The sequence below is a fragment of the Mycteria americana genome, chromosome 1 (assembly GCF_035582795.1).
Source record: "Mycteria americana isolate JAX WOST 10 ecotype Jacksonville Zoo and Gardens chromosome 1, USCA_MyAme_1.0, whole genome shotgun sequence".
Classification (NCBI taxonomy): domain Eukaryota; kingdom Metazoa; phylum Chordata; class Aves; order Ciconiiformes; family Ciconiidae; genus Mycteria; species Mycteria americana.
In genome coordinates, this window is record NC_134365.1 from 112,996,955 (window position 1) to 113,024,916 (window position 27,962).

Genomic DNA, 27,962 nt, shown 5'->3' on the forward strand with positions numbered 1-27,962 from the left:
CTCAGCGCCCGGGGCGCTTCTCGGAGGGGAGCCGGCAGCGGGACCGCCGCCATGGGGGCCGGAGGCGGGCTGGGGCTGGCGGCGGTGCTGACGGCCGCCGTGCTGTGCGGGCCCGGGGGGCTGGCCGGGCGCGTCCTCAGCGGTGAGTGCGCGGGGCCGGGGCCGGGGCGCGGCGCGGGAGGCGCGGGGCCGGATCGTGTCCGGCGTCGGTGCGGGGGCCGATGCGGGAGTCCAGCGCGCACAGAGCAGGAACCAGCGAGGGGAAGAACTGGGACCAAACCCACTCGTGAAGTGACCCGCGTGCTGGAGGCGAGCTGTGAAGTCTACTTCTGAGCGCGCGGCGAGGGCTGGCGGGGCGCGCCTCTGCCCCGGCGCCTTCTACGAGGCTCTGGCTGCCGCCGTGGCTGTAGTAAGCGTGCCCTGTCCCGCTGAGGCTAGCCTGGGGCTGGTGCAGCCGTCAGGGCTGGCAGCACCTTCCGTTTCGGGTCTTCGGAGGCAGAAAGCGGGGCTGTCAAACTTCTGCAGCAGTCTCAAGTCAGTTCCTGCCAATACGGTGTTGTTGGACAGGCAGGTGTTTAGGTTTGATTGATTGCCTGCATAATGTAGCTCCGTTTTCATTGTTTTAAAAGGTGGAGCATGTACTTGCTACAGTGTCTTTCTGAGGAACAGCTATACATTGAGATCTGTTTGCATCTATACAGGAATGTTTCTTCTTTGTTTCTAATATAGTTAGGAGGAAAAAGCAAACTTCTAAGAGCACGCAGCATGAATAGTTTTGTTATGTGTGGGTATATCTACAACTCTCAAAACCGAGAGGAAGACAATACTTCAGAAGTCTATATCTAACATTTGAGCTTAGGCTTAATTTAAGAGCTGTAGGATCACGTTGTGCATTTCCAGCACACAGGTGCATATGCTCAGAAGCTGCTAAATTTAATGAAAAGGCTATTTTTAATTGCACTTTGGGTCAAACCTTCCAAGCTAAAGCTAACAGGCTCTCAGAGACATGTTGCGTGTGCAAGCACATCCATACATTTGTCTTGAAACAAAGACTTACACACTTGACTGCACTTGTTAACAAGCCATGTGCGTAAATCTCTGTATATGCAGGTAAGAACATGTCTCTTTACAAACTGATTCCAGAACAATGCAAATTATTTGTATACAGTTGTTTCAGAGGCTGTAACGGTAGCATGTCAAGAAAACTTTTCTTGTAGGTGGTTTTTTTTTTGTAGCAAACATTTGGTTGCTGAATTCAGATAATTTTCTTAGTTGCTGATGGAGCACGGTCACTGACCATTTTGGTGATGTCTTATTTGAGGCAAGTTCATGTGCAGAACTGAGATGTGCTGTTGGGCTTTTGGTGAAACTGTATCTTCCAGGAAACAAAGGCTAAGAAGCAGTACTTCCAACATTTTGGAAAAGCTTGCCTGCCTGAAGAGTACCCTGCAATATTTCATCTTCCTCTGTTATAACGTGAATTGTACAGTCATATATGATCCAGCAAAGCTCTTAGTTTAACAATTTATATGACCACTATGTAACACTTTGTTATTTTAAGGAATAGTGAAGTTTACTCATCCATGAGATGCATTTTGCATTAGTAGTCTCAGTGCAGGAGTCCATGTGTGGCTGAGGAAACCCAATCCCTTAATCTTCTAGCTGAAACTTCTGCATTTAAGTGACGTATGTAGCAAACTGAGTAGAGGTCCAGCTTTTAAAATGTGTAATATGTATATACTTCTTAGTCAAACTGTTCCTAGATGCATATAAGGCTTTGGGGTTTTGAAAGAGTACAGGCTCTACCCCATATTTCCCTGAAGCATTTCAAAGCATGTGATGAGTCTCATGTCACTGTATTATGCGGCTAATACTTGGCTGGTAGAATACAGGAGAGGATTTGAAGCCACTTACAGAAGGAACCATTTATGTATTATCAGGTGTATTAGCTGAAGTTGTATTCATTAGATAAAGATTCTCTAGACAATAACAGCCAAAGATATATAGTATGCTTATGCCAGGATATTCTGATATATACTGGCAGGAGAACTCTTTTTTTTTTCTTTTTTTCTCTCAAGAACCACAGCCCTATCCTGCCACATGCACATGGATAGGTCTAGTACTAGTAGTAGTTGACATTTTTTCAAACAAGAAATAGTACTGTTGAATTATTGGGCAGTGTGTGCTGTCCACCTGACTTCCATCTAGCTTATCTGTCTGTTTTATATAAGAATCAACAGTTTGGACTTAAACAGGCTTACATTTAAAGTCATAAGTCTACATCTTAAACAGACCTGTTTCTGAAAAATTGCTAATTTATTCTTCAATCATGATAATCTGGAATAAATGGAAATCTCACTGCTCTCATTCCAAATAAGTTAAATATATAATTCCTATCACTCACATAGAAACTGTTCCTGCAACTGACTTGAGTGCTGGTTGGACCTTGTGGAAAGATTCCCATTTACTGCAGTAAGTTTGCAACAGACCTAGCAATAATCACAAAATTGCAACCATTTTGACCACAGTGTCAAGAGGGCAGAGAAAGAAGTATCTACCTTTTCAAAATGCCATTTCCTTAGGTAAAGGTTTTCTGTTTCTTTTTCCAAGTATGTTAATTTTCCTAGGATATAATTAGAATGATTATTTGCATCACACAATTCACATTTAGGTGTTATTTCTTTGTCATCTTTAATTTGGGAATTGTTGAAGAGAAGTAATACAAATGCTTTGTAATTTTTAGTGTAGTTTGGTGGATGTTTTGTGAGCAGTGCTCACAGCCTCCATATCAGAATATCTAGTGTTGCCAGAGAATTGATTCTTAAAGAAAAAAATCAAAGCAGGCTCAGGAGAAACTGCTGAGTTTGCCTTGCTGTCCCATGACATCATGAGGACCATGAAGTGATGATAATGCAGTTTGCAAAGATGCAATTACTTTAAGTATCTGTTGGGCAGGAAAGATGCAAGCTAATCTTATTACTAATCATTTAACAGCCTATGTATTAATCATAGACATCATACTTTAATGACTGCTGTTTGCTGTCTTTTTGTGTTGCTATGGCTTTTTAAATTTTGCTCTTTGTTAATGCTATGCATCAATAGATTAAATACTGATACAGTATTTTAAAGCAATATGTATCTATTTTGGTGTAAAAGTATTTGGATATATAAAACACTAAATGAAGAAAAACATTTGGGTCATGAAACAACAAGGTTGCCTCTTCAGATGCCTTTAAGGATGTGGATATATTCATTCGCACAGCTTATGACCGGATTTGAGTTGGTCATAAAATATTGTAAAGTAAGATAATTAAAGAAGTATCTTCATGGGTAATAAATTGAGTAGAGATAAAAAACCCTTTCTCAAAAGCACAATTTGATTTATTTCCATTGGCTTGGCCTGCTTATTACACCTGAGTTTTGTCTGTCAGACTTCAAGTATTTTCTGTAGATGAAACCTTCTACTGTTTTTTTTTTGGGGGGGGGCATGGACTGTTAATTTTAAGCTACATTTGTAGCTCAGAATTTGAGACAGTATAATTTGAAAAAACACTGCCGGTCTCATCTACAGGGTACACATGCAACAGTTGTGTATTGAACACAACATTTTGTTGTGAATGCCCAGCATTCAGTTCCATACTAGAAAAGCTTTTAATGGACATGCAAGCCCACATGGTACAAGATCTTTTTGTTCAGTTATAGGTCTCGGTAATCACTAAAGCTGGGACTTTAAGAGCTACAAGGGAGGTTGGGCACTTAACTCTCCTAGACTCCTTTATTAATTCCTCTCTTTATGCACCTATTCTGAGCAATGTCTTCTTGGGGACAAATCAATGATCTAGGTTCTTAAAGTGAAATGAGGTGATGACTCTTGGATATAATACATGTTTCTGCTAAACACGCCTTGCTCCTAACCAAGAAATTCCATAATACCCCGTGGAAAGACACTTTGTATTAGGTAAACTGCTATGACTCATAGATGAGAACATAGTTTTGATAACCTGGGATGTGTGATGGTGGATGAGTCCTTCTATAGCAGGGCAGAAATACCAAAGTACTTGCATGAGTTTCAGGAATCAGACTTCTATATTAGAGGCGATCCCCCTTTAGCAACCTGTAAAGCTTACCTTGCCTATGGGGGAGAGTTATGCAGGTTGGCCAGACTGCGGCTCTATTCAGGGGCTAAGGAAAGAGTGATGAAAAATTCTAGCATTTTGTCTCAGGTGAGCATGCTCCTTTTCCAGGAATACAACTTCTCCTTATCAGTACCTTGTTCAAAGATAGAGGAAGGCATTGCAATTCTCAAACTCATGATTGCCAAGCCCCAGTACCCCACTTGGCTAATGGGCCCACGAGAAAATACCTACCGTGGAGGGAGCTGTGATAAATAACATGTGGGACAGTATGGATAGTCTACTTGTCTTTCACATGGCTTTTCTTGCTCCCAGTGAGACAAGGCTGGTGTGCTGTCTCAGTGCAGCAGCTAGGTGCAAAAAAGTCTCTCACATTGTTGAAATCATGTTCTGTACCTTGACTTTACTTCTCTGTAGTTCAGGTTTGATCCTGTGTAGATCAGACTTCTTGATTATAAGATGTTTGCAGGAGAATATGCTTTGGTTCATAAAGTGCTCTGTATAGCACTATTTTTTGAAACTAATTCTCATAACGATTTTCTCTTTGCAAATCTCTCATGGATCAGAAAAGAATGTATGGTACTAATGTGAAATAAGTAAGATGAAGCAATGACTTGATAGTAATTTCTACACTGTAATCCCATACTCATACCTGTCACTCAGTAGTTGGAAATTATTTGAGTCTCTTGCTGAAGCAGTCCCCACTCCCACCACTGACAGACAGTAGGACCTTCAGTTCCAAGCAATCTTAAGAAATACCGAGTCCTAACTAAACAGTTGGCATGGCTCTATCTAAACGTGCTAAATGTAGCTGCAGTATACAGCTAATCACTCTAGGCTCACTTTATAAGCAGTGAAGGAAAAAAGTCAGTATTTTTAGCATGGCATTAATTGCATTTTAACATAGATCTTGAAAATACTGCAGATACACCCTAAAAATACCTGTTTCTTTCAGTTGTCTAAACAGTGAGGTCAGTGAGCCAGCTCAGATATGGACAGGTACATTGTGAATGACTAAATTTTGGTGAGATGAATCCCATTCTATCTATCTCAACAGTTTCTTCCCATACAGGATTGTATACATGTGATGTGAATTAACCAATTATGCTTTACCTCCATTTGACTTTTATAATAAAGGATAATTGACCCTAAGAGAAAAATATTCTAACTTTATTTCCTCCCCTCAAAGGTCCCTTCTATTTTTGCCTTAAGTGAACTGTCGCCAATTCTAAGATCCCATGTGGACTAGCTTTTCCCACTTTTTTTTAGTAGAAGGTGAATGAGCAAGGGCTTGCCTGTTGCTTTCTCTTTTAATTGTGGAACTGCTGCAAAAAGATGGGCACTCTATTGCACTCTGGTACTGAGATGCATATAAGATGTTCCACCCTAGGAAACTTTAAGTCCATAAACCAAGGAAATTAATATAATTTCACATCCACATATATATAAATTTTACTTACATCTGTGGCAAATACAGGTATCTGGTAAAAAAAATCCATGAAAATACATTTACTTGGAAAAAGGGATTAAAATTGCACTGAAAAAAAAGAGAATGATGCTTGCTCTGGATAACGATTGATGAAGAGTATATTTTAATGACTAAAGATTTATGAACTACTTCCTTCTAGAGACAAAAATAAGACATGAGCAATCAGCAGAAACTCTCAGAATTACTTAAATTTATGCCTCTGAGAAATCCTGTTGAGGGTGTCTACTGATGTATATAAAATTAGGTATGCGTGAAAATGTCTGCTGGTTTGGGACAGGAGAATAAGAATATCCCTTGCTCCCCTAGGCTGGCATGCATTATACTTAAGCCATTCAGACTGTACAGTTTTTGTCAAGTCTATTCCACAACATGCTAACAACAACTTACTAGCTGCCATATTATGTCTGTCGTAAAAATATCTGGCAAATCTGTTCTGGTCTTCACAGCTACACAGGAAACTATTGATGAAGGGACTTAATTTGCCAGTCTTGTCAGTGTTTGTGTCAGTGTTTATGTGGTTTTATTAAACAGCTGAAATGATGGAACACTCTCGATGTGTCTTTAGGCTGTGAGATATAAAAAAATTATTATGTTAGTGTGTCTGTATAAGACTTTTCAGAAAAATGAAAACAATCAAGCAAAACCACTGCTAACAGCTTCAGCAGTAAGTGGGGTTTTTTAAGTCCTGGGTAAATAATCCACATCCTGGAGCAGACTTGTAGATGTGTAGATCTTTCTAACACATTGTATTGCCTCTTCTTTTGAATAGGCTTGAATAGATTCCATTGACATTTGGGTGTTATCATTGGCCTCCCTGCTTGTGTCTGTGGAAGTGAGTAGGGTTATTTATACCCATGAAGAGTGTTATACTTTGGGTAATTTTGCATTTTTTTTAACAAACATAATTCGTTGTTAGGGAAACTGAGGTGCTGAGTATATGTTGCAAAAGAAAATGTTTATGCTCCATGTCCTATGCTCATGGTGACTGTTTTCTTATTGCCAGTTGGGAATATGCATATTGTGCCACATTGAAATGCAAGCCTATGGTTTCTGTGGATGCCAGTGCTAAGTTTCTAAGCGCATTGCCTTCATCGTGCTCAGTGATGCCAAGGAGCCTGCGTTGCTCACAGCGACAATGTCGCTAGACCTCTCAAAGACAGACAAGGGAAAAATATCGGTCTGACACCAGTCTCAGTTCCTTCTTAACATGGGAAAAGGGAAGGCAATTTTTAGGGGGTTGTCTTGGCAACTGTGCTGGCACTTTGCGTGAACCCCTAGGACAGTGCAGTTTTGCACTGGCCCCTTATAGAAGCAAGTGGCTGTCTGCCATGATCAGCCCTGTGATATAGACCCATAAATTCACGTGATCAGAAGAGAGGAAAACCGTTGTTACAGGAAAAGCTAAATGGATCTCAGGCTTTAAATTTATGATCTGCTAGATATCTGAAACAGAGCTGATGCCAAAAAGTAGGTATGCTTCACTTAGAAGAAAGGAAAACTGTTGGACTGTTGGAGCTTTAATGATTTGACCGGGGATGAAAAAAAAAGTACTTGGGAAATACTTTATAGATTTTTTTTTTTTTTTGACACTGACATATCACTCAAATCAGGGACTAAAACTGTTTCATAAAAATGGATATTTTTTTTCCAGTTGAAGACACTTACCCTGTATTGATTTACATAATTGTAATCGTATGTTTTCCTGCAAGGGTAATTATGGATGAAGTGTTGATTAGCTTCTAATGAGATTTAGACATCAAGCTACTTCTTTACAGCTCCATTATCAGTGGCCTGAGATCCCTGCCATGTGTGCCAGGGCTGAGAAGCTAACTATAAGAAATAAATGTGTGTGTTATTTTCTTTGTGAAATGAGTGAATAAGCCTATTGCTGCTTGCTGAAGATGGCAGCCTTTCATGAGGGCATCTATTCCAGTTTCCAGTACATCAAGAACAAGCTGGCCTCTGAAACAACACATCCCTGATTTTGAAAATCCAGACAAACTTATAGTCTGCTCTGGGGAAGACAAATCCTCCCAGTGCTTTATTCAACACAATGAAAAACTTATCTATGTTTTGCAGGACAAGGAATCCTTGCTTGCATCTTCCCAAGACCTAGAAGAGTGCAGGTTCTGAGCACATAGAGGCTTTAACAAATCTCCCCCAAAATAATCTATTTAGATCAATACTTGGCATCAGTGTTCATACGTATATTTTTTAACCACCTATTTTACTAACAGCTGTCTTGCTGCAATATGCAGGGAAGCTATCAGATTTCAATTTAATTGCATTTGTATTCAGCCAGATGGCAAAATCCAGGTGTTAGTGATAAGTAATATTCCTTAATATTCAAATCAGCACTGCCCAATGCTCCTTTACAAACAGACTGTCTCCTTTCTGATTGCTCGATTTTGTAAAAGTGTAGCTATTATGTGTCTGTTGAGAACAGTTGTTATTCAGAAATAACCAAGTCAACTCCTTGTCCCCAAAAGCGCTTGGAAACACAATAGCATAACTAGTAAAGGCTGACATAGAGGTGAAAACTCAATTGCAGCAATAAATGAACTGAAAATCACTTCACATGGCAAAAGAGAAAATAAAGACAGGGACTGGACTGGGACAAATGCTTCTTGTGTAGCTTCATGTTCTGCATAACTGTACTGAATCTCTATATGAATGGTACAATACAGTACTTTCTTTTTACTTACAACTTCCATCGTCCCCTGTTTTCTCTCTCTGCAAGAGTTGCATTAATCCTAGAGATGGCTGTTTGGCTTGTGTCTTAGGACCTCTATCATAATCTTTGCTAATTCACAAGATATGGGGTGGTTACTGGCTAAAGATAGATTATCTGGCATGTGTTTCAGATAGAATAGAAAGAATTTGCCTTTTACCTATCATTTTGTACATGCTTTCTATATATCTATAATTTTTACATGCTAATGCCTAAGAATTTAGCAAGAAAGGGACTCCATTACGACAAGTATTGTAAGAAGTCTGGCTAATAGATGAGTTTTGCTTGCGAGAGGTTGGGGCCAGCCTCTATTAAGCCACCTTAGACATTGTCTACATGCTAATGACTATATGATATGACGTATACAAACTGTCTGCCTGTACACATATCTACCTGAAGTACAGCTACTTAATAGGCAAATGTGGCCGTCCATTATTTTGTATAAGCCCTTAAAAGGGACTTGGAATCTTTGAAAGTTTTTCACAAAAGAAAAATCACTTTAGAGAAACTGTATTATGACAATTAGGCATAACCCCTAATCCAGAAAAAGTATAAATCAATCATGAATGTCTCTTCTCTCTGCAGACTTGGTTATTAGGAGGGTGGGAGGAAAAAGTATCTATTAAGGTATGGAAGAATTGGCTATGAAGATATTAATACAGATACAGGCTGGCATATGATCTGTATAGCAGTTTGTATTTGAATGGCAAATTTGTTAGCACACAGAATTCCTTAAGCTGCTCAGGAGCATGAGCTGAGCAACGTCTGTGATTTCAATACTGACTCAACTAGAGAACGATGTGTCTTCAGTGTTACAACCTTTGGGAGAGAAGATGGCAATTTGCTTTTATCAGAAATGAAGACAGAAAGTAATTATAAAATCTTATCACAGTAGTATTTTTTTTTAAAAGTAGTATGAATCATCAAAAAACCAAATTAAATTCAGTAGATGGACACAAATATGATGCAGTAAAACATCAACAGCAGTAACATAATATATCAAAACATGACCAGCAGCTGAACGCAATCAAAATCTGACTGGATAATACAAAGGTCAGTTGACAAGATGCATCAGCTTTGAATCAAAATGTGATTAGGAAAATTTAATACCTTTTAGCCTCTTACTGGCCACATTCTGAAGTGCATTACTGGGCCTTGGCGTGGAGCACCCTGTGACATGGGGACAGGTGAAAACAGATTGTGCTCAGTGTCCTGCATGTGGGTTACACAGCCCCTGAGGTCAATGTGCTCACGCAAGCTCAAGAGCAAGACTAGTCTTCATAACACAAGCAAAGAAATATTATCTAGCCAGTGGAATATTTGGTTAATTTACATAGATTTCTGTCTTGCTATTATTTCATGATCACTTTCATCTAAGTCCTTGTGTCTCTAATTTGTAACTTTATTTTTAGAGGCCTCCATCAGCCTCATGCTGACCTTTGGGCCTCTGGTTAGTGTTAAATATTGTACATACCTTTGTACCAAATGCTTCTCTGTGTTTTCTGCTGAATCCATTATCTTGGCAAGAAAAAAGTCACAGTATGAAAAAATAATGGACTTTTCTACAGCAGGCTTTGTGCATTCCTTTGTTCTCTCCTCACATGTGCTATGCACCTGCAGCTGCTGTTCCCCACTAATCTAGGTGGATGCTAATGGTAGTGGACCCTGGACTGTAGGTTAGTTTATGAGGTTCGAGAGGAAGAGGGATGGGATTTACCAGCAGGGAGCTTATCTTCTACCTGACATCTTCAAAACCTCCAGCTGAGTCATGTTTGTTACTGAAGATAACCTTCGTGCCCCTCACGGCCCATGGGGGTGTAGTTAGGACTGAGCCTGATGCTCCTAGGGAGATGAGTCTTTGAGCTGGGTACTTTATCGGTAGTTTTCCTTCTAAATGACATTTGGCTATAACTTCTGTCATGACAGACGTAAAGGAACCTATTCTTTCTGTTTAATGAAGTATCATTATTCAAATATAATGGAGACCTAATTGATTGAAATACCAGCTAAGAATTTGCTTGTTTCTCCTTTTCTTGAAGATTTTTTTTTTCCTGCAGAATTATCTGCAGAGATGTTTTAACTAAGTATCAAGTATTTCAACTTAAAGCTATCTCTGTTTTAATGTTGATATCAAAACATTCTACTATGGAGCTGCTGTGTGACACCCAAGGATGAAAACTGATCCATATAGATGGAAATGGTAGCTAGCACTTCTCAGAGCAAGTACTGTACACTTGCTTTCTTCAGCTAACGGGATGGTGGGACAAAGTGAATGCAAGGGAATTTCAGCCAGTTCAGGTTCTCTGCAGTAGGCAAGTAGAGCTGCTAAGGCCAGAGCTATGTTGTATGGCTGGTGTACGCAGGACAGGTAGAAAGAACAAACCTGGAGACATTTCCGTTAAGGAAACTGGGGAGACCTAATCTTGCAGTTTTGCAACTGGGGAAAAAAAGAGAACAGTCTTTGTCTGTCAGTTAGTTGTTACTTCAGCACAGCACTCTTCCCTCAACAGGCGAGAAAGCAATTGTTGATGAAAAGGTAAGGTGTGGGTTCATGACACCAAGCCAGGTGCGTGTTTTGCCTATTTCTGTGCCTACTTCTGACCAGGGTCTGGGCTGTTCTGCTTGGATGAAGGAAGGTGGGTCAAGGATTAAGGAGCTGATACACTCCAGGGAAGGGTATAAGCACTCCACCTTCACATCTACAGATAGTCAGATAGGGTTGGTTGAAACCTCAACTTGTCTGAGCATTTGTAAGGCCAAACAGAATGAGTTCTTAGATCTTGTTAAATTAATTAGTTAGATCTTTGCTGTCATGCTAAAGGGAGGACTAAATACAATAACATGCTTTTCTTTTTTTCCTTTCTGCATATCCTGTGATGAAACAATGTTTTCCTTCACGTTTTCTTTCATCTCTCAAGCAACACAGGGCAGATTTTATGGAAAGGTTGCAAAGGCCTAACTTGCCTATATTTATTCACATTGTGTAGTATCTTAGCCCGATTAATTCCAATAGACTTGCTTACAAATCTAGTTTCTATTCAGTTTTGACAGAAAAATTGGAATTCAGTTTATACAGTTGAAATAGCAAATGTTGCTTTAGAATTAACAGTGGAATCTTGTCTGCTGCAAAGATGTTAGAAGGTAAAATAGCCCATAGTTAATGTTTCCATACTTATCTTGTCAGCTATACAATGTGGTCCATTCTGTCATTTTTCACTGGTAAATTATTTTTTGCTTTGTAGTTCAGAAATTAGTAGTGAGAGAAAGCTGTAAAAAATGAAGCTTGAAAACTTGACATCTCAGTGTGCTCCAAGAAGAGCACTAAAATGTCAACTGATTTGCCAGCTATTAAGGCACAACTGCAGTTTTCCATTAACACATTGAACTAGCTCCGCTACAGCAGATAAAAGCCCCCTTCAAAAGAAGAGAGAAAAGATTCGGAGTAGGTCATTGCCTATACACAGGGACTAAATTAACTAGAACAAAAAAAATTCACAGCTTCTTCCAGAAAGCTTACTGCTCTGCATCGCATACTTCATTCACACCAAATGGGTCTTAATGCCAAATATTTCTTGGTTTCTTGCTGTTTTCTCCGTTGTTTTCTAGAGGTATATTCTTGCACAAATGATCAGTCTGTAAGGAGGAAATTATTTCTTTTTGCCACAGGTGTAGAGAGCAACAAATGAAAGAGAAGTAATTTAGGAGTTGGATTGTACGCAACTTTTCACTTGTTCAATTCTTTCACTTTATAATACTTGATTTTAGAGTTATTTAACCCTGCACAAACACCTGCAGTAACAATAGTATCCTCAAAAATGATTCAGATCAGTTTAGGGGAAGAAAAAAAAAAACGTCTTCACACAAAGTTTCAAGATTTTAACTCACTAACCCTTTCAGATAAACCCTTGGGTACAGATGGGGCCTTCACATCTGTATTCTGGATCACACCAAGGAGGCTTCCTGCTCCAAGTGCACAACAGGGGCAAGCTGTTACTGGACCCCACAGAACGGGCACGTGTTAGGGGCTGCAGTGGCTCCTATCGAACAGCTCTGCTGCCGTTGTGCGTCACAAGTGCCTGTCCTTCCCCTCCCAGCTCCGTACGGTTCCACCTGCTTTCCTCAGCTTGGCGTGGGTGATGGAGCTGAGCCTTGACCTCCGTATTGGACCAGTATACAGCACAACTTATGGCTTACGGACACGAGCCTTATAGCAGAAACAGCACGTGCCATTTGGCAACGTGAGTCTGTGCAGGAGCTGCCTGGAAGATAAGTACACTGAGGAAGCTTGGTCAGCCAGCAAGGACGCATTTGTCTTGTTGGAGAGGTCATTTGATTGAGGTTTTGGGACAATCACAGAAGAGAGAGACTGTGCATGAGAACAGAGAGTGAGGGGGACGCTTCAGCCACCTGAGAAACACATGGGGAAGGGGAGGGGATGCATGTGTTATACATGGAAAGCTAGCTATTTTCCCATGAAAGGGAGGCGCAGCACAGGAATTAAGATCTGTAGTGGTCAGCCCACTCATCTCAGTGGACTGAATGTTCCTGCATGACTGAAATCATGACGGGGATAGTTTGATACCCGACTTTGCTCATAACTTACTACTTGGTGTCAAGGAGGAGTATGTGCACAGAATGAAAGGAATTGTAAAAGAGTTTATTTCTAAAAATTGTCTGGGAAATAAAAAGAACAAGACAATGGGCAAAGGTGTCTATAATTCTGCATATACATCTTGAATTCAAGCTTTGAATCCAATCGTTAGTTACAGGGAGAGGTGTGGTCCCTTTTCCTTATAAATGATTAGTGTCCCACATAATTCGGTGCTAGCCTTTGGATGTTTGCACTGCTATGTACATATGTGTCCTCTGGCAATAAGCCATAGTCACTCACCCAGTGGCGAGGATTAAAATGTTGACCAGCCCCTCCTCCACCGTGCGCTCTATCCTGTCAATGAGACAGAGCTCCTGGGGAAAATAAAAAGATTGTGATCATATTCACAAGATTTGAATCGCAATGTTATAGATGAAGGGAACGAGCTGCGATTTCACATGCAACTTTCATTCTTGCACTTCCTGCTTTTGAGCATTTAGAGTTATCACTTTGTTACTTTGATAGTAGGGGTAGTTTTTCTTTTTGTTCCAAGAAGTCTTATGAAGAAGCCCATTATTTTATATACATCTGTAAAAAAGGGTCTGCTTCTTGATTCTTCAGGATTATTGCCCAGCTAGGACTATGGCTCTTACTGCATTCATTGATAGCAAGGCTTTTAACCTATATGAATAAAGGGAAATGGCAGGAAAGGAATCGGGACATACACAGCGTTGTCAGGACATTATCAGAGAAAGTCCAAATAGGCGGTCTCTTCCTGATCTCGGAGCCTGGCTGTTTCCTCGGATATCTGTGGCACAAGCTTGTCCTTACATTAGGTTATTCTTATTCCTGTATTATTTTGGCAGATTAATTACTGATAAACAAGTGGCTTTTCAGAAGTCTGTTTGCCGAGCCTAAATAAGAATGAGACCACAAAGACACTTCTCTTACTGACAGTCTTTCTCTCAGATGAACAGTGTCATAAAGAAAAGGTTTAAGAGATTTTTTCTTTTGAGAAAGGTTACAAGAATCATAGGAAACACTAGAAACCTAAACATAGTTTATCCCTACTGCCCCTATAATTTAGATAGCTTTTCAAAATAAAAAAGATCCCCCAAATAAGGGATACTTTCAGATTTAGCTAAAAAGCATGAGATGATCCTGGTTTTATGTTCCTATGTTCATGCAACTTTGATACAGTCTGCTCGTTCTCTGCAAATTCTTGAAACTATGCTCTCTGCAAATATAGAGGTCTTCTGTCAGTTCTTGTGCTGTATGCAATCTGCTATGGGAATTGTGCTACTCTGTCATTAAATATGAAAATGAAGCAACACTAAAGCAAGAGGAATTAATTTTATTGTATCTTTTAGGCTTCTTGGTTCACTTCTATGTTTATTCTTTGTGTATAGAAAAACACGGCCTGATAAAACTGAAGTACAGCTTAACTTATAGGATGATGTTGCTGTTTCCCAGTGACAAATTAATTTTTTTTTTTTTAAGGTAAAACAGGGTAAAACCTGTTCAAAGGTAAAGCCAAAGGGTTATTTACATGAGTCTCGTGTATCTGGGTTTGCTTACGAGTGGGAGTAAATACAAGATTTTCAAATGCAAAGCTTACATGGTACAATAAAATACTGTCCTTGCAAAATTTTCCAGTAAAATGATAAAATCTGTTGATTTCTAAACATTCTAGATAATGCCTGGTAATTCTTATTACTTTGGTATCCTTCAGTAATTCTTACTTAGCAAAATAAACTCTCCTACTTTTCTTTTCCAATGATAAATTTCCATAATGAAAAAAACTTGATCTTTTAAGAGATGGTTAGCTTATTCCTTTATATATATATATATATTATAAAAATATATATATTTTTAATATATATATTTAGAACCCTTCTCCTGTCCCCAAATAAACATACTGGAGTTCATTTGCAGCTGATAAGTGACTTTGTCCATTCCACATCTTGTATATGTTGAATAAACTCTAGAGAATCTCACTAGTTGAAGAAGATGATAATTATTTTTCCTTTTTAAGAAAAAGGCATATTTCTTTCTCAGCCAAAGAACTGGAAGGAAAAAACCAATTATTTCGTCATTTGGCTTTTGATTCTTTCCACAGGCATAACTCTGAAGGGCAAGGAAAAACTGGTGTGAATTCAGTAGATATAGTGCTTTCTGAAAGCATCACAGGGCTTCTTCATGGTGTCTGGATAGTATTGGGATATCTGGAGCTTCTCTTGGCTGTGTTAAGGGATGTTGAGTGTGTGACCGCCTCCTCCAGCACCTCCAGTCCCAGGACTCCCTCCTGCCTGGGGTGCCCACCCCGGTACCCAAGGCCTCTCTCTGAGCTGGGGGATCTGGCTGCTGCTTTCCCCTTTGCTGGTTCAACCAGTAGCAAAGCTGAGCAGGTATCCCAGCACCACACAGACAGGACAATGACACGGCCATCACAGGTTGCCACAGACAAGGCGCTGCCTTCAACAGCACCCATGTGCAGGACGCACATAAAACATAAACATAGACAGCCAAGTCCTCTCCTCCTTGTTGGCTGGTAGAGATAGAAGGTCACTAGGGAAGGCACACATCCAGACCCACACACACTCCCCCTGTTTTACACACAACCAGCCCCTTTTTGTCCATTCTCCCTTTGTTCCTCCCCGTTCCCTAACCCTGCGTGGTCCCTCATCAGACTACATAGTCCCACCAACCCCCCCAACATCCTGGGTCCCCAGGTGTGCATCCTTATGAAGTTGCAAAGTCCTGTTTGCCTGTGGTTTCTTGATAGCCTACCAATTAGTGTATCTGACGAGGTTTTTTTCCTTGTCTTTTTCTCCATTAAGTTTTCCTGTCAGGTTTGTATCTCTATATTTTGTTTATGGTTTCCTCCTTTTCTCATTATCCCTTTTTGCACTGAAAAAGTCAATGAGCAGATACCTTTACTCCTTCCACCCACCCTTACAGGTTGTATTTAGACACACTATAGCAAAGAGTAGCTATGAGGTCCTTGTGAATACACCCTCTCAAGGTTCAATAGCAGAACCAAGAAAATGCTAGCTTCTTCTTGCCACTAAAATTGAGAATTTTAAACTTTTTTTTTTTTTCTCATCAGATAGCTTCAATTACCAAATAGAAGTGGAGATAGTGCATTAGTATGAAATAGTTAAGAAAATACCCTCCCAACAGATCCTGGCTTTAACAGAGGGGCCTGATGGTACAGTCATTAAAGTAGAGAACATTATTCTGGAAGTTAGTGGGAGTTTTCAGTGTCTTGGAGAGTTTCACAGGCCTTGGGAAGAAAGCCATAGATTCCCATGAACTGTATGACATTTGTAATTTAAATTAAAGCTAAGGTTTTCAGCAGTGTCACTGTGAGCCCATTCATAGAGGGGCACAAGAGAAAACCTGCTGTCCTTCTCCATCACTGTATGCATGCTGTGCTATATTTTTTTTTCAGTTGTGCTATATTTTTTTTTTCAGTCGTGCTATTCATTACTGTACTCTAAACACTCTCATATTTATATTTTTCAGGTCAAAAGGTGTGCTATGGTGACCTCAAGCGTTCTTGTTACAAGTTAGCTTATTTCCAGGACTTGTCTAGACGTGTGGGCTTTCAGGAGGCCCGCCAAGCTTGTGAAATTGATGGCGGGGCCTTACTGAGCCTGGAAAGTGAAGCTGAGCAGCAACTGATAGAAAACATGTTGCAAAACCTCACGAAGTCAGGCTCTGGGATTTCTGATGGTGATTTCTGGATTGGGTTGTGGAGAAGTGGTGATGGACTAGCCACCTCAAGTGCTTGCCCTGACCTCTACCAGTGGGCTGATGGAAGTATTTCACCATTCAGGTAAGTCTGTAAAACTGCTTATTGAGAGGTTTCATGGAAAGAAATGGAGAGTGAAATGCCCAGCAAGTCTTCTAGAAAAAACCTTGAAGACTCGCTGCCCCATGACATTAGTAGCATCCCTCCTTAACTTCTCCATATAAAGGGGAGCTGGCAACCAGGGTTTTGAATTCAAAAAATTCAAGGAATTTTTCATTTACAGAAATGAATACAAATTCATTCCTGTAAGAGGATGGCATAGTGTGGCTTCAGCCTACAATTTTCTTTGCTCCCATCTCATGAGTTTACCTCTGTTTGGCTTTTGGAGGTTTTCTGCCCCACATAGGGGATTTAGGATGTGGTCTGAAAGCAGGCAGACAAATTCTTCAAGACTCTGGCCACCTCAGATCAGGGAGCCAGCCACCAAGTAAATTAATGCATGCTACTTAAATTGTTCTGGTTTTACCCTGTCTTTTGAAAAGCCTTTCATTTCCTGATTAAGCAAAAGGCCAGAGTAGCGGCAGCTCACAGGGCTCGGGACAACGGGACAGGTAAGAGTCAGATAGGAAGGAAAACAGGTAGCAGAGCAGTAGGGTGTTATTTCTGCAGAGGTGCTTTGGTCAGAATTTTTTTTAAGATCCAGAGATGTGGAGCCCAGGCCCTAAACTCCTTTCCCAGAGGAGCTGTGGGAAATGCAGCATATCTTTGAAGAGGATGGGGCATTGGGGTTGACATGTTTTCATTGATGTATACTCTTTTCCTTGGCATTCTGGTGAACCTTACCTTCAAAATTTGAAAGTTTGTGTTTATGTGTACAACTAGAAATTGGTATACAGATGAGCCTTCCTGTGGAAGCGAAGCCTGTGTTGTGATGTATCATCAGCCAACTGCAAACCCTGGTCTGGGAGGGCCATACCTTTATCAATGGAATGATGATAGATGCAACATGAAGCACAATTTTATCTGCAAGTATGGCCCAGGTAGGTGAAACTAAAGTTATATTTCACAGGTGGGACACTTTCTTAGAAAAACAATTGCCTTTTGTTTTGTGAAGGAATCTGCAGATGTCTTGTGGCCTGTGGTACTGATTCCTTCAGTGTGTGAGTGGCTGAGCTGACATTAACAGGGGATGTGATATGTCAAATCTAGTGGTAATTTAAGTAAACCTATCTGTATCCAATAAGAATGTTTTCAAGGTTAGCTTCACTGTCATGCATTCCCAGGTTTACTTTGATTTAACTCATTCACTAGTTATTTTATACTCCACAAACTGTTTTAAGTGGCCATTTACTACTTCCCTTGCTCGTTATCAAGTAGGATGACCAAGACATCTCTTGATCCTACTGTAAAACAATTACAATATCCTTGCACTTTCAGACCTCTGACATTTTATACCAACTTAATGTGTGGTGGCTGTTTCTGAAAGTTTTGACATAAAGAAAGAAAATAGAAGTCCAGAAAGCAGGAATAAAATTCTGCATTCATACATGTAGATTTATAGATATGAAAAGCAGATGCACACTAGTTCAGATGGTGACAGAAAAAGCCAGATCTGAAACAATTCGCCTGCACTTCCAGATATGACATAGGTTCTGTATATGTCAGTAGACTATATAAACTATAAAGTAGAACTTTGTGCAAACAGAGAAAGGACATGAAAAGTAAACTTTCAAGTTGAGCCTGTAACAGTTTCTACTTTTGGTGGTACTTAGAGTAAATGAAAACATGTTTTTCAGCAGGAACATGCAAATATTTTCAAATAATTTATGGTGTGTCTGCTTGTCAAAAACTAAGCTGAAAGTCAGAATGCATATGAAATCCTACTCTTAGCAGCTATTTGACCTACCTAATTTTGCAGTTTCCTACCTGCTTTCTCTATGTTCACCATCTAGCAATAATCACACTCTTTGCAGAGATCTGTCTGTCTGTAGAGATCCAAGCTATTTTCTTCCTCCAGTTTTGGTGGATAGATTGCTTTCTCACTGTCTAATATCTTAATGGAGGTATTAATGGCAACTAATATTGCAAGCAAATATTAAATACTTGGAAGGCTTGATATACCCCCACATTTTATACCCACAAATTTTACCCCTACCCCCAAATCTGTTCCTGCTTCTAAAATTATTGGTGACTATCTCTGTCTTATGGTGATCAGTTATCACCTTGCTCACATGGCTCTTTCAGGAACTGTGACATATACAATTTTATTACTTTTACAACTGATCACAATTATTGTGAAATAAGAGAACACAATAAAAATGTTTTAAGTTGTTAAAATAACATTCTTATGTCAGAAAATGCAGGTTTGATTAAGAGGACTCAGTTTCAAGTGTATTTCATATCTTTAAAAACAAACAAATTTAAGTGAAATAATTACCTTGTAATAGTGAACTACTTACCATTCTAGTTGTGATGTGATAATTGTTTTTTCCTATTGCTTTCACCATCTGAAAAAATGCAGAGTATTTTGGATTGGCAGAAAACAAAGTGATAACAGTAACAATGAAAATGAATTTATATTTCTTTCACTATGTAGAAACAGATTACTAGTGTATAATGGGGCATATAATAAGGCAAACAATATATAGGTAGATTATTATTAGGACTGACATTGTTACGCAGCTAAATACAGGACTGCTGAATTGTAGCTATTTACTTTTCAAGCTGTTGGAATTGTGCTCTTTAGGAAAAGAGCCTATTCTCCAGAAATGTATTTTTCTATCACATGGAGAAGAAGAGTAGATGCATAAATATATATAAATAGGTATATGACATTTCTTTCACTGCCTGAAGAAAGTACCATAGTGTTTGTAAGAAAATTATGTTTGCTATCTAAAGCCTAGTGAGACTTACAAATGACCTTCCCCCTCTTCCAAATCGCTGTAATAGCTTCAAAGCCAGCCATTTGCAATACAAAATACATCAATTTTACCAGGAGTATTGAAGTGCCACATGCGTATTAAATTTCGCTTTGTTAACTGAGTATATTGTTTTTCACAACTTTCCTGTCTGTTTTGAGTATCTGGTGTATGATACCAGTCATAGGCCAAAACGCAGAGGTTGTAGGTGACCATGATGAAGTTGCATACAGTTGTATCTGCAGCAAGTTCAGGGCAGTACTTATTAGGAAGTCTTACTCAAGCAGCAACTACATTTCTGGTAGTGACTTCCATTTTTCTAAGCCCTTTTTATACTTACCTCCCTTGACAGCATTTACTGTTGCAATGTTCAGTCTGGCTTTAGATCATATTGATCATTCAAGCGATCTTAAATTTAATTATAGGTTGGTAATTGCAACCACATTTAGTTCCTGTCCAGCTCCTGTAGGTTTGATTATGCAATCAAATTAAAAACTCATCTCCTCTTCTGCTGTCTAGAGCCAGCAACTCAGTTCTTTGTAGTATTTTGATATCTTTCTTTATATATGGCCAAATGTAGCCATTTTTTACCACAGTAAATGAAATCATTGCCTTTGTTCTAGTAGGCTTTATTGCTCCTTCGATTTCTCCCACCATTTTGTGTTTATCAGGACACTCAGAACTGCAGGCTAATAGCACTATAATATTAATATAATCTTATGATAAAAGCATGGTATTCAAACAATCATGCAGATTTCACTCCTATGCCCATCCTTTCAATATGAGGTAATTATTTCTGTAATCTTCGTAAACTCTTAGTTGTAACAATAGCCATAAGTAAACTTGCAAGCCTCTGCAATGCAGCTCAAAGCCATGAAGTGGTTCTCCAGTTTCTGACACATTACAAGAAATATGATACTATCATTCCTCTTTTGGTAATTTCACTTCCTCATGTGATGTGTTAGTGCCCATGATTTGTATTTTAGGACTGTCTGTTGCAAAACCAAACTATATGAAGCTGGCATCTAACCTCACAAACTTGTGCTGCTTTGTTTTGCTTCATAGCCAACATTCTGTAAGCATTATTTTGAAAATGTGAATAAGATTTAAGTATTAATCAAGAACACTTCCTCTTTTACTTTGTTTTAGGATTATCTGCACAAATGAAACTGAATATGTTAGGAGTTTTATTCAGCATAAGAAATTAAGGGATTCAGTGATTTAGCCAGTAACCTAGCAGAGGCCACCAAGAATTGGAACTAGAATAAACTATAGCTCTTTTGTAAGTAGTGAAAAAGTATGAATTAGAAATGATTTGACAGTAGTTTGCAAATAGTCTTTGGTAAGAAGATTAAATGCTGAAGAATTAAGCAATTAGTGTTTTGGAGAATGTATCCATTTCTGTGATACTGCATGCAAAATAATGAAAACATCTGTTTTATTACACACACTTTTCATTCTTCAACAACTAATTTCAAATATTGATTTAACAGATAATGTCTTAGAAAAAGAATTAGGAGACAGAGCAGAGCCAGATTATGGTAAGAAATTTCAAAACATTAAATTGAGTTGCAATGGTAAATACGTAATTATAAGGATAGCTTACAAGAACCTCCAAAATTACTCAGGTTTAACAACTGTAGTTTAGAACTGGAACACAGGAAAAATGAATCCTTTAGAGAGCAATAGCTACAAATATATGGCTATTGTTCAGAATAGCACTGCTCATAATTCTTGTTCCAGATGTAATCCTAATTTTGCAATAAAATCCTATTTACATGTTTATATCCAGCAGTTTAATCAATCCTGAAAATGTTCATTTTTCCAATATAAATTAAGATGTAATTACTATTAATTTATTTAACAACATAACAGCCATATTTTGTACTCACTGTTTTCCTAAAATGTCTGATATCCTTTTCAGGTATTTTTCCAACAGTGCCAGCAGGAAAGCCTTATGACACAAGCAAACCAGAAGATCAGTATCATGTTATTGCTACTGAAACAGGTAATGTGTTCATATGAATTGGGTGTTCTGGTAAAAATATTAACAGTGGACTCAGTTAAATTAATCTTTAACAATTACCATTATTGTCAATGGGAGGAAGCGGTCTATGTCCCCAGGAAGTGCCCTGAAAAAGTATACTTTTGAATAACATTTCAAAAGTTTTAGTCAGTCCTCTTCGTAACTGTGGAAACAAATTATTTCCGTGTCTCCCCAAACTTTGATCCAAATCTACAGTTTAGCAGTCCTCGAAATCTGCACTGTTGTCTCTGACCCTGATGAGTCTCTGTCAAGATGCAAGATTTCACCCGTGTTCACCCAGCTGCGGAGCGTCTCCTTCTAGGCTGTTGTAACCCATGCCTTGCCTCTCTCCATCTCCTCCCCACCTCTTCCCCAACCTGTGTAACAAACATATGGTGCATACATTATCTTCTATATCTGATACCCCGGGCTGACAAAAAAGGCACAAATGAATCTTTCCTAACAGATAGGGCATGAAGTTTTCAGTTATCTGCAGAATAAGCACTGTGCTATAGCTCCCCCAAGTACCCTGTGTTTTAAGGAATACCATGTGCTAAGAGGAGTTAAATGCTTCGCTGAGATTTCTAGCAGAGATGGCACCTGATATTTTGAAAAGGGATACCTACTGCCTAGGAGCTTACTGTAATGCTCCCAGCTCCTTCATTTAGCAATTTATGTCCTGAACGGAGTCCTGCAGTTCATGAAGAGTTGTAGCATGGCTTAATTCAAGGAATTGTACATCTCTGAGGAGCAACTCAAGATTTCACAGGGTTACAGCATGGGATTATGGAAAGCTGGCGTTCCCTTTCCACGCTTGTTGGCTGAATTTGAGCCATTTTCCTGACTGATGTTCCCATTGTTTGTAACTCCAGAGGAATGGATATACTGATGAACTGTATTTTGAAATCAATAATACTATTTTTACAAACCGTGCAAAGACTCTCTATCTAAAACTCATAAACAAACCCAACCTGAACATTCACATTTATACTTGCTAGTGAAAATATGTTCAAAAGAGGACAATGGGTAAGAAAGTCTCCACAATTTGTACGTTAAATGTATACTGTTATAAAACATGGGCATATAGTTACTGAAAAACAGTCATACCCTTTCTGGAAGTTGTAGATCCCGTCCTCTGTTCTAGGCAGATAAAAGAGTGCCAGCTTGTACCATTTCCCACTCCTTTTGCCCAGGGACCTGCAGGTGAGCACCTTTAGCTCTCTCCCTATTAGTCAAGGACAGTGTACATTTGTCTTCTAAGGGGAATGGGGAGACAAGAGCAGGGTTTGTTCCTCTTGTGGTCCTGCATGGGTGGGAATCCAACATGTAAGGGCCACTGAGTAGAGACGTTATATGGACTGTAAAAATAATAGGCTGTGAAATATACCCTCTTTAAATATTTGAATTTTCATTTATAAAATTGGAAATCTCGCACTGATGCATGTAGAAAATATCAGAATTTAAGTCCTTAAGATATGTTTTGCACATTGCTGGAGAAGTACTATTGTATTCTTGATATTGCTGAGTCATCTTTTTGGAGCTCTTCCTGTAGAAGGAATGTATAAATGTTCTTTTGTGTAATTTAATGTATTTCTGATATTTTACTGCAGATTTTTGCTCACGTGGGTAAGAGTATTTCAACATGGGAGACTTTAATGAGAACTTTTTGTCTTGTAGGTATAATTCCAAATCTAATTTACGTTGTAATACCTACTATACCACTACTGCTGTTGATACTGGTGGCTTTTGGGACTTGCTGTTTCCAGATGCTTCGTAAAAGGTAAAATATACTAATCCAAAATGGTCTTATAATGCAGAATTCATGTTTCCATTGGCAAGCTATTAATACTGAAAGACTGCTTACATCTGTCCCCAAATATGCAAATAAGCATCTTTTCATCTATTAAAATCCAAGTAATTTACAGCTGAACATTCACCATCAGGCTTTTCCACAATACATTTGGATAGTTCCAGGTATCTCAAAGTATATTGCCATTAGGACTTCACCTGTTTCGGAAGAAGATATCTTTGCTGACCATTTGATATGCTGAGCTACTGTCAGCACTTTTACTTCACCTCTTCCATCATGATTACCACCTATACAGCATCTGGGCTTCAGGGAATAATAGTGGGATCCTCACTGATACAGGGTGAACTCAAGGACTCACCTCAGTTTCTGACCAAAAATGCAGTTTTTTCCAAGAATAAACCTAAGGGGCCAGTAGCTGTTTAATGCTGTTGCAGTGCACATCCCATACGAGGAACAGATGGGCCACTGGAGCAGACAAATTGAAAACAAAAAGCAAAAACATGTTTTGAGCCACACGCCAGTGCAACTCCTTTGTACATCATGTATCTGTCAAAGGACATGCATAAAATAAATAGATATGCATACATAGATGTAGTATCAAACAGATGTATTATTATGCAAATAGGAAACATTTCAGCCTATGAAGCAGGATATGTTTTGATCCATGCTTTGAAATTCTTTGAACTTTTTATCTTTCTCAAAATATGATATACCAAGATATGACAACATATAATTTTTTTTTTTTTCTGAACTAATCTTTCTGAAACTTTCAAGGATACTTTTCATTCTGCAGGGTTTTTTAGGAATCATTCTCAAGTAAATGTAATCCAAAAAAGTTTAAACTGAAATATGTTTTATGGATAAACACTATTATGGTAAAATAACAAGAATAATAACAGATTCACAAGCTGTTATCCCTCTTGAAGAGCAGGAGTACTAGTAAGGAATATGACATCACTGTTTTAGGAAATTAGAAAAAAAAAAATTCCTCCTTACTTTTAGTCTTTATTTTTTCTTTGTGGTTTTTATTTAGCATTTTCTGCAAACAACTGAAATACCTTATTTCAAGTGAGAAAACACTCCAAATGTCAAGCGTGCTTATATCTGTATGAGTGAGTGTACACTGATGTTTGCAGCACTCGTTAGTGATGTGTGTCATGGAAAGAAGTGAACATAAAGAAAAGATATTATGAGGTCTGCATCATAAACTAGATTGTGTCTTTGTTATGCACTTCCCTATTAAAAAAAGGAAAATGTGCACTTTCCAACCTGTCTTATGGCAGGCAAATTCATTATTGTGAAAGGTTGTATCCAAACCTCAGTGCTGGGGCTGTAGAAGGTTGGAAAAGTAAAGCAAAAAGAGTAATAAATGAGTCATATATATAACAATAGCAATTATATAAGTAATCTAACTCTGGAACCCGTATTACAATGGACCTGGATTTCTTGGTAAGTATGACATACGTGTTCATACCTTTTCTGGCAGCTCTTTCTCTCCCCAGAAAAGGTTCAGCTCTCGAATACTCCTGGGAAAACAATGAGAGATTCATGGCCCACTGAAATCAATAGAAATAGTAGAGTTGACTTCAGTGGGCTTTGATCAGGCCTTTGATGCTATAGCAGTTCATCCAGAAGTAATTTTTCTGAACTTCCAAGACTTAAAAATTGCATGACACAGATACTGGAAATTCAGCTTGGAAGATTGTACTTTTTCTGTTAGCTGATTAGTTTGGTAGATTAAATGATACAAAAATAAGGGAGGAAATGGATTTGAATCAAAACAGATGTGTTTTTCAGAATGTTCATTTTGGGTTGCACCAAGGCTTTTAATTAAATAAAATAATAATAAAAAAATTATTTAAACTTCATTTAAGTCAAAAGAGGATATTCTGGTTTCACCAAAAATGAAGTATTTTCTTTTTTATCTGTTGAAACAGAACTTTGTTTTTAAAAAATGTTTCCCCATCTATTTTCAGTTATATTGCCACATATGACCTACCTTGTGAATAATTTTGGTTCATCACAAATACACAGTTCTTGGGTAAAAAGCAAATCAAAAAAAGAGGCAACCACTTGAACTGATCATCTGGACGCTGTAGAGCTTTAGGAAAGGGATTCTGTCCTGCTGGGGAAGGAGGGATCCCCAACTTTCCAAATGAACCTGACTTCTCATTCTTTTTTAGGCTTCCACAACATGGTGACCTTTCCTCTGAAAGCCACAATCCATGGCCAACCAGGACATGCCTAGCTTGAAAGGTCATGACTAATTTTGCCTGGCGTTGGGCTCTTAAAGGGTAGTAATAAGGCAAAGCAAAACATCTTCCCTGTAGCTAGTAGAAATGATCAGCTCATTCATGCTTAGATGCTCTCCCTTTCATTTCTTCCAGGGAAGCAAGGAGAAACTGCTTCAAAGACCCATCTCCATTATCATCTGAATGCCTTGCAGAAAGTTTAAATTCCAACCTGGTATATTTCTCAGTTTCTATGATTGCATTTGATGGTCAAAACAGTGATATGCTCAAGCTATTTATTGCATCTTCCTTACCTTCTTACTAAAACCTATTTCCTGAACCAGATGTATAGCTGTTGAAAATCAGCGTAGGTTCGCTGAAGATAAGCTCATTTTATAAAGCTAAAGTTCTGATCCAAGGTATTTAGAAATTGTTCCTGCTGTGTGGCAAGGACTCTCCATTCAAAGCATTTCATCATTAATTTACAAAATATGCCTGATTTTGCTGTATTAATCTGGAAGGAAGTAGTGAATCAGTTTCTTAAAGAAAGAAGTGCTGAAACTACTTAATTCATTGCAATTGCTTTGTTTATAGCATTGTGGCCTGATCTAAAGTCCACTGAAACCAATGGGAGTCTTTTCAATTACTCCAATGGGCTCAGGTACATAATGCATTACTTTAGGACTTCGGAGGTAAGTCTGGAGGGACTAAAAAGTACTGTACCGTCCAGCTCCCTCAAAGTACATTTTAAATCAACTCAGATTCACTTACATTTACACACCAGGAAAGGAGTAAAGCTGAATGTATAGGACTGTTGGGATCTTGACTCTCAGGTTTCCAACTTACAGAATTATGTAGGGCTACTTCTTCTCCTCTGGTTTTTGCTTAATTGGAAAAAAACATCAGCGTGAAATATTCTGGCCAGAGACTAAAACATTTTGATTGAAATGCAGCTGCAGTGGCTCATGAAGTGCCTTTGCTTTTCAGTAGACTGCAGTGCAGTCATCTGCCATCTAAGTGAGGGAAGGTGGTGTGTTGTGGCAGTCGTAGCAGAGATACTAGCCACGTGGAAAGACTGGCATCGACTTACAGGGTGCCTCGCGGCTCCCTGTACAGATTAGAGTGAACATTTTTGCAGTGTTGCAAAGCAAGTACTTTTGGAACCAGTTTTATCTTTTTTTATTAAAAAAACGCCAAACACAGAAACTACTATTGATAGTTTTGAATGAAAACTAGAGCTAAGGAAGCTTTCTACCAGTCATTCATTGCTAGGAGTCTGATTCATGTGCCATTACTTCATTAGAAGTTAGGTCAAGCCCTGAAGGGAAGAGGCTTTCTGGCATACCAGTACACACTGGCACCCGTTAGCGTACCGTGGTCATGAGGGTGCAGCTGCAGGAGGTGCGTGGGCAGGGTAGCCGTAGCCCCTGGGGTGGGTGGGCTGCACCCTGAGCACGTTGGACATGGGCTCGGGGGCATGTGTGCTCCCGTCCCCCATGCGTACCCCCAGACAATGGAAGCACCCAGCCTCCCACCACCCTGGTCAAACAGTGTCCACACCCATCTCTGAAAAGACCACTCTGTATGAGTAGGTGTGGTTGAATGTGAACTGGAAAAAAAAAAAAATAACGGGCTAAGTCAGTTCAGTTCCTGGGAGGACTGCTGCTAAGCAGGGTGGTCCAGTAACTTTGGTAACAGTTGCTTACATTGACCCACCGCTGCGGTGCTATGCTTGGTGCAGCAGGGGCAAGATCCTTTTGTGGATGGGGAACCTATGAAAGCAACAAAGATGGCCTTCAAATAGGGGGTGAAATACCCAGGTCTGATCACAAACCTGAATCAGGACTGCAAAGGCACACGTGCACTGAAAATAGTTTATTTTTTTTTTTTTCAGTAAAGGAAGAACAAAAACCAGTCCAAACCAGTCCACGCTATGGATTTCAAAGACGCCTAGGAAGGACAGTAGCATGGAGGTATAATGATTTACTGACTGAAAACAAAGCAAAAATAACATTTTGCAGTCAGGATGTATTATAATGTCATCAAAGAACATTAGCTTGGAATGGCTTGAAAATGCAAAGGATCTACAGGAATGAACTGTAAGCTCCCCCTTGAGGCAAATGTTCAGATCATTTTTATATAATGTTTGATTATTAATTCAGTAACAAAATATGCCATGCTAAATAAAGGGTATGTGTTTATTTTGCGAAGAGATGTAAGTTAGCTAGTTGTGAGCAACGAAATGAACAGATCATTTGAAGTTTTTATGGGGAAAT

General features: G+C 39.1%; 1 protein-coding gene across 1 annotated transcript; it reads left to right on the plus strand.

Annotated features, from left to right (window-relative positions):
• Positions 1–51: 51 nt before the first annotated feature.
• CHODL (chondrolectin) lies at positions 52–27,962 on the plus strand. The gene is made up of 7 exons (XM_075494453.1): positions 52–316; positions 16,473–16,785; positions 17,584–17,741; positions 21,113–21,160; positions 21,544–21,627; positions 23,323–23,425; positions 27,581–27,962. The coding sequence occupies exons 1-7, from the start codon at positions 52–54 to the stop codon at positions 27,663–27,665; spliced, it is 1,056 nt and encodes a 351-aa protein (XP_075350568.1). The 3' UTR covers positions 27,666–27,962.